General features: G+C 45.7%; 1 protein-coding gene across 5 annotated transcripts in view; it reads left to right on the top strand.

Moving 5' to 3' along the window:
• IQSEC3 (IQ motif and Sec7 domain 3) overlaps positions 1 to 681 on the top strand; it is a 119093-nt gene extending 118412 nt beyond the window's left edge. For 2 of the 5 annotated variants that reach the window (XM_019515498.1, XM_019515499.1), the window contains one exon: positions 142 to 681. In XM_019515498.1, coding sequence (XP_019371043.1) covers positions 142 to 579 — 438 coding nt within the window. In that variant the 3' untranslated portion in view covers positions 580 to 681. The remainder of the gene's footprint in view (positions 1 to 141) is intronic. The other 3 variants (XM_019515502.1, XM_019515501.1, XM_019515500.1) reach the window with 3 other exon arrangements.
• Positions 682 to 7895: the final 7214 nt, after the last annotated feature.

Raw genomic sequence — 7895 nt, forward strand, 5'->3', positions numbered from 1 at the left:
TGAAGGGAGCTGTAGCTGGGGATTGTGCTTTTGGGTGGGTTATGGTTGATGGAGAGGTTGTGGGGGCTCAGGGCAGCCAGTAGTAGCAGATGGGAAAAAGTCTTGTAACATTTAATGCTTCTTTGACTGTTTCTAAACTAGGTGTCAATTCACAACAGGCTTCAAACGTACCAGCACAACTCCGCCCTGGGGCCCGAGAGTGGAATGCCGCCCAGCACGCGTCCTAACATGCCACAGGAGAGGCTGGAGACAGCATTGGTGCCCTCATACCCTGCCACAGCGGGGACACTTGTACAGTGCCAGCAGATTGTCAAAGTCATTGTCTTGGACAAGCCGTGCCTCGCTCGTATGGAGCCGGCCCTCAACCAGACTCTGACCCGCTACGTCACCTCTGATTCCTGTAGCTCCACCCCTTTGCGCAGCACAGGCAGTGGGCTCCAAGGGACCCCAGTGAAAATCATCCATCAGCCCCCACTACCGCCTCCGCCACCGCCCTACAACCACCCGCACCAGTACTGCCCCCCCAGCTCCCTGCTTCAGAGGCGTAGGTACTCCAGTGGCTCACGCAGCCTAGTGTAGCCACACCACCAGCACCAAACAGCACAGACTTTCCCCAGGACCCTTTCTGTCTACAGAGGTCTAGTTTGTGATTTATTTTTTAGTAAAAGAAGAAAAAAAAAAAAACCCGAATGAACTGACCTAACTTCTCCCACTCTCCCCTGAGATGATTTTCATCCTGAGGAGCTATCTGTAGAAACTGCCAACCCAGGAGCTTGCATTTCCATACAGACCTCCTGCTCAGGCTCAACCCCCGCCACCACTCCAAGGTCCAGGCTAGTTTGTCACTGCCCCACTCCTGACAAATTTGACTGTTTGTTGCTTTGTTTGCTGTCTGTTTTCAGTTTGCTCTTTCTGCCCCTCTCCCCCCACCCTCCAACCCTGCCTTTATCCTGACAGATTTTGCCATGCAAAATTTCACCAGTCTCTGATGGGAATGGACTCACCCTTCTTGGGCACTGATTTTTGGGTAGCTTGGGGGTGGGGAGAAGGAGTTGCCGCTGCCATCGCCGCCGCCGCCGCCGCCACTGCCACTGCCTACTAAGCTGGAGCTGAGAACTTGTGACACTCATCACGCTTTCTCCTCATCACCCTTTGGTATCCCCCTCCTCTCTCAGCAGCTTGTCCTGAGAGAGAGAGCAGGAGAAGGAGACTTTCCTAAGCTGCAGTAGAACACAAAGATGGCCTCATTCCGAACACCAAAAACTGTTCCTGTTGTTATATTGGAGCATTGTACCAAGAGCTCTGCTGAGAACCAGCAGAACTCATCACATGTAAATACACCTGTCTGGTAGAGTACCTACAGAGCATGCTGAGTAAAGGAAACACCAAGCAGTGCTAGGAAAGCAGAGCAAAGAGATTAGACCAAGAAATCTTTCAAGAGGTGTCTCCTTTCCTCCAAGGGATGGAATTGAATGGCACTGTCCTCCACCAAAACACACACACAAACTGGCCTGTTTTGGTACAAAGAAGGATGTTCATGCATTTGGGGGACTCTCCTCTGCCTCCCCCACTCAGCAGATTTTGTGTTTCCTTCTCACCAGCTTTTGTATTCTCAAAGCAAAGCCAAATGTCCTGTTCACCTTGTGGGTTGGTGAAGCCCTTCACTTAGTCTTTTTCTTTTTGTGGAACAGAGAAGAGGCTTTTTGGATACCTCCGCTGGAAGGCCTCTTGCACTCAAATGCTATGCATAGGTCTCTTACTTGGTTGATTTGTGATCCTCACTGAGCTCTTCCTGCAGGACATCTGACCCAGTCCTCGCTCTCCAGAACCCCAAGTTTTCCCTCTTTCCCCCCATAATAAAGCTTTCAAAAATGGTGGGGGAGAAGAAGCTCCAGAAGGAGGAGCTGACAACTTAGATCCTCTGCCATCAACATGCAGAAAGATGGCATTAAAAGAAACTAAGGCTATATTTTTAGTGGGGAATATATCTCCGCATGCAGTCAGGAGAAGAAGGTATTAATTAGTAAGGCTTTAGGCTCACTCACTCACTTTGTCTCCTTTCAAGGCATAGGAAGATAAACTGTAGGATGTTAAAATAGAGCAGAACACGTTTTAGGCACTTTTTTATTTTAAAGGTGTGTGTGAGAGAGAGAGATTGAAGATTTTCCTTTCCATGTCAGTCTGAGATGTGGAAGCCAGATGCCAATGACAGCAGTTTTAATTTCCATCACTGCGAGGTGGGGCTTTTGGTGGACAGGATGCTTAATATGTTGGGGCAGGTGGAGCCCTGTCAGACATACGAAGGCTCTTCTATTAGTTGGCTCAGAGTGGTAATTTCCTGGGGCTCAGTCCACCGAGCATATTCAGCTCCCAGTGACTTCTCTGGGGCAACTCCTAGAAGTGAGAGCTGTGGTCTGTCGGACCTAGTGCGGCAGCTTGTCTGCGGGCTCTGCTGCAGCACTCAGTTTGAAGGACTTGTGCATTTAAAGTGCCTGGAGCAGGGCAAGGTTGTGGGGGGGAAGAGATAACTGTGCTTGGCTGAAGTACCAAGGGCAGCACCTACATTCAGCAGAAAACCTGGTAACCAGCCCACCTTTAGACCCTCTCTCTTCCGTCTGGAAACCCCTTTTATTTCTGAGTCTGCCCTGGGACACAAATAGAAAGATGTTGGGGTTTTTTTCTTGGCTTTGTGCTTCTGCCTGAAGCAGGACATAAAGCCTCTACTTTTATACTTAATGCCCAATATGAATTATAAGCAACACTCCAGTAATGTCTATGATGGGCCATTCCAGCGTAGGGGCATAGCAGGAAAGTCTGGACGTGGGAGAGGTGATGCAGGATTAGAAAGTTCTCTCCCTTGAGAAACTGCCCCTTACCTATCGTGGAACAGGCTTTAGGGGGGCTCTCCTGTCCAGTGTTGAGCTCCCATTGAAGACAACAGGATTTAAGAGTCTATGTGGCACCAACTTCCTGTGATGTGCCCTGATTTTTCTATCACCCTTTCTGTGAGCAGGATATGACATGCAGACTGGTTACCATCTCTTCTGGTTTTGTAGTGAACCCTTCCCCACTAGGTGCACGGACCTAGGCTCTCATTTGACCTGGGCCTTAGCCTTTTTGGGAAATCCTTCAGATGTAATTTGCCATTGTGCTGCTAGCTAGCAATTGCTGCAATTTTGTTTTTCCTCATGGCTGATATGAAGGTAGCAGTGGCAATCTCCTTCCTTCTCAATACTTCCCCCTCCATCGGGAAGGAATGCCATGTTTTTCTAAAGTGTGTTAAGCCACTGAAGGTTTCTGTGTGTGTGTGCACATGTGTGTGCAGGTGTTTAAATGAATAAATTAGATTTTATTTGACATTTAACACAAAGGCACGACAAAGAACACCTTAAAGTATTTGATGAAATAATTTTTTAGATAAAATATTTATAGCAATGTCTATGAAGTTCCTACAAGAGAGGTTTGCATTATGTATAACAGATCAGTGAAACCATGAAGATGAAAGACACTTTCATGAGTTTCCCCCTTAATAATGAATGAAGGACAGAAACAAGCTAACAATAATGCTAAGATTTACCCATACATGGGTGAAGGAATGTGAGTGGAAGAGATAGCTCCATTTCCCTGACCTGCTTGAGGTTACTTTGGGTCCTGGGATTTGGTCTGAGAACCAATCCTATATCATGCCATCACCTCTTGTTTTCCAGGTGGCTAGAAACAGCTTGTTTCTATAAGAGTTAACTGGAGAAATACCAAACCATTTTATACCAGGTTTTCCTTTGGTGATAGAGGCTACTTTAAAATCCACTGTGTAGCTGAGGCCTGGGAAATGTGGCCAGGGGTCTTCTGCTGATGTCCTTTGGGTCTGTCTAGTGGAGTAACAAACACTTTCAAAATGTGTATGTACACCGTCTGACATGTTTGAACCTCTGCCCTGTTATAACCCACCCACTCGCAAACACATGTACACACAGACTCAGTACAGTGATAATTCTGAACATCACCTGATGGCAGATAGAGTGTGAGACTCAACAAGTGTGTTAGTGAAAGCCCTGACAAACAACAGGAAAATAATCTGCCACTTGCATTAGAAAGACAGCCCAAAGCAAATCATCAACCATGAGCGATGGTCATTCTGGTAGAAGTTTTCAGATTGTGGGATCAGGTGAAAGCCTGTTGCAAAGATTAGACAAACCAAACTGAACTGGTGACATTTGTGGCTGCATTCAGCTCTTTCTGGATTAAAGGAGCAATCAAACAATCAACACTCCACAGGAACAGTCCAAAACACAATGAAGAAAATCCTTGGCTACTGTAAGTTAGAGTAGGTCCACTGAACTATAAGGAGCTATGCCAATTCACACCAGCCCAGAAGCAGACTCTGTGCATTTGATTCTTCTCTCCCTCAAACCTCTGTAAATCAAAAGTAATTCTTGCAAATGTCATAAGTTAACCCAATAGAAAACTGGTGTACTAGAAAGCAGAATCAGGCTCCTCCCCTACAGGCGGGTGACTCTGGTGTTTGGCCCATTACTGCACAACATGGCAGGATTCTTAATAAGCATGCTTATGAATCACCAAAAGAATTCCAACAATTCCTTGTTACCCACAAGGTAGATGTGTGTTTGCTCTTCAAGTGCAATCTTCTTAGGATTCCACATCCTCTGATAGAAAAACACTACCCCATTTTGCAATGTCTTAGGGACTCCTGGTCTATTATACTCTAATATTTTTTAGAAGGTTCAACCTAGAAGTTTGTAGTGCTTCTAAAACAGGATCCAGGCCCATATAGTGGGAGTTGCTCTACTGCTTGGGATAATCTCTGCTTTGAAAATGGGAATTCAAGTTGGAGTTCTCTGCTGAGTTAGCTTGTGCTATTCCCTTTAGGCTATCCCAACCCACCCCCCAGCCCACTCTACCCCCGGCCCAGGCCCTTCCCGCACACTTTGCTAGGGGAGGGGCCCGAGGCTTCTGAAGCATCTCTTGAGATACATTTGTAATTCTTGACAGGCTGTAGCCCATTTTTCCTGACTGCTTTTCAACCACCATGCCTAGGACAACAACTTTGAAGCTGCCCTGTTCTCACTCCTTTGCCACTTATTCACATCCCATCTGAATGTTTCTTTTTTAAGAACAATCAAAATGTTACCTATGTGTAGGCTTTTGAGAGCACCTGTCTGTCTGTCTGTCTGTACCCGTCTCCTGCTGTAAATATCATTGAAGAAAGCTTCCTTTGAGAAAAGTGGTGTGGTCACACCTAGTAAAGAATCCAAATGGCTAATATTTTGTAACAAAAATAGATCAGAAGTATTTTATCTGTTCAATTAATAGAGTTTTAGAAATTATATTGAGATATGTCACTTGTGCACTAATGTCTTCTTTGCTTCAGCCTTGTTGCATCCCCATCTGCATATGTGGATGGGGCAGGCCATGCATGAAGGGCCTGATCCCAAGTGTTTAGCATCTTCAGCTCCCACTGATTTAAACAGTAGCCCTAGGTGGCCATTATCCCTCACTGATTTCAACAGGAGCTGATGGTACTCAGGCTCTCTTAGGGTCAGACTCATAGGCAACAATGAAGAAATGGTTCTAAATGGAAACAAGCCAGTTTGGTGCAAATTCACTCCTATACTGAGGCAGAGAGGGTAGGAGAGCGAGCCCTCTTCAGGTGCTGTCCTTCTATTGTGCTGGAACGTGGCAGCCAGCAGGGATTCAGCTACATGCGTCTGTGTCATTATGCACCTTTGGGGGAAGAAGCTGCACATGCATGCAAATAGCATGCAGATGTGTGTACTCTGCAGATACAAACACATCTCCACTTACCAATGCACTGTGCACAAGCAGGCAGCAACAAGCTAAATGTACACTGTAACATACATGTACGTGTAATATACATACTACACATAAGCATCACATGCAAACCTACTGTCCATGCAAGGACACCCCGCAAATGATGGATATGTGCATATACTAAACTTACAACATATTTATTTGTACAAGAAAGCCCATGACAAAATCATTTGGTGCCCAAACGTTGCAGCCATACCATTTATACTTGGGCAGAGAGAGGTAGTTAGCTGTGTTAGTCTGAAGTCAGGGAGAAGGCTAGTATACACAATACATTTATACTTGGTGGCATATTGCATTTCTTAAACAAGGCAGGTTTAGGCTTTGTTAATCTTTGGATGGGAGGCATATGAAGGACAATTGCACTTCCCACACAAACCTATACATGGGTGTTTTTATAGAAAAGCCTAGCAGTCACTTTAATTAAACTGACCCATGTAAAATTTTGCTCACCCATGGGTGATTCAAACCCTTAACATTTGTAGGTGACCATGTACACAGAGGGTGAGATCACCTCCCTGGTGGATGAATAGTCCATCATCTTCTTGTTGAAGAGGTTGTAACACATGGGATACTCTTTGCTGACCACAAAACATTCCCTAGACAGGGAGGCCCCTGAAGAAGAGCTTGTCAGGATGAAATTCCCCTTTTAGTTTGAAACAAGGACAAGGAACTTACTGGCACTCTGAGGCTCACATTCATGTTCATGCCAGATATATGCTAGCTACAGATCATGACACAAGTCAGCCTGTCCCAAACAAATTCATTTTCTATGACGTTCTAAAGCAGGATCTTACCTGAAGATGTTTCTGTCTGATGGTTAGATCATGCACCTGGCTGTAAAGGTGAAAGCAATAAAAACAGGTTACTAATAGGTGATAAATGTATACCCTGTTTCCACCCTGCTTTCACTCATGTAGGTTCATTAATATTACCATTAGCAATGAGGGCAGTGCCCAAAAGCTGGCCTTATTTGAAGGGTGATATACTGAAATGGAGCAAAAGGCATTCTCTGTCCAAGGAGCTTACAAACTAACAAGTGCACTCCACTTTTATGCAGCGTACATATTATATACCATACAGTTAAGGCTGGCCAAAAATATGGTACAGCAATTTTGAAATATTTTCATTTATTTGGAGACTTTGAATGCAGGCTTAAAGTGAAGCTTGTGCCTAGGTGCTTAGCTGAAATAGGGTCAGTGCCCTGAGCAAACAAGATGTGGAGATGTTGTCCCTTCATTCCACAGCTGCTCAAGTGCCCTGCTCTGTTCATGCTGTATGTAGGGTGAAACACTCATCCCAAGACCACAACAAATGATTGGCCCTACAGGAAAGGTTAAAGTATGAGTCCCAAATAGTGAGAGGGTCTCCGTGGAACAAAATACACCATGTCTCATTCAGTGGACTTCAAACAGACCCTGGCAAGAGCCTTGCTGGAAAACAAATGCCCCTGAAGTTGCAGGAGCTGTCATCCTGGGTGGTCCTGTGGGCCTGATTCTTGTCCGATTGAACCTTAGGGTAAATCTACAACTACTCTGCTGAAATCATTGGAACTACAGGGCTACAAGTGAGAATGGGATTGGGCTCTGTGCTTCCTGAGGGGTTCAAGCATCACACCCTCTCAAACCACCAGGGGATAATGCCTCTAACTCTGAAGACAGTTCCAGTCCACGCCCTGAGCCTAAAAAGAATACCTTACTAATGCAAGTATGCCTGAGCTATGTGGTCAAGTCCATCAACTTCGTAGGGCTGAAGATAATGGGAAATTATGGGCTGCAGATACGGGGCATGTGTTTGCAGGACAGGTTTTGAGTTTAATTACTTATAGATTCATAGATAGATTCATAGATTAAGGGTCGGAAGGGACCTAGTAGATCTTCTAGCCCGACCCCCCGCCAGGGCGGGAGAACAACAAAAAACCCCAAAAAGAGAAACGGGACTCAAACGAGTCCAGCCAGGTAGGCATCCAGCCTCTTCTTAAAGACCCCCAGGGTAGGGGCCAGCACCACTTCCCTTGGAAGTTGGTTCCAGCTCCTAGCCGCCCTAAC

Source organism: Gavialis gangeticus, unplaced genomic scaffold (assembly GCF_001723915.1).
Source record: "Gavialis gangeticus isolate Ggan-Ray unplaced genomic scaffold, GavGan_comp1, whole genome shotgun sequence".
Lineage (NCBI taxonomy): Eukaryota > Metazoa > Chordata > Crocodylia > Gavialidae > Gavialis > Gavialis gangeticus.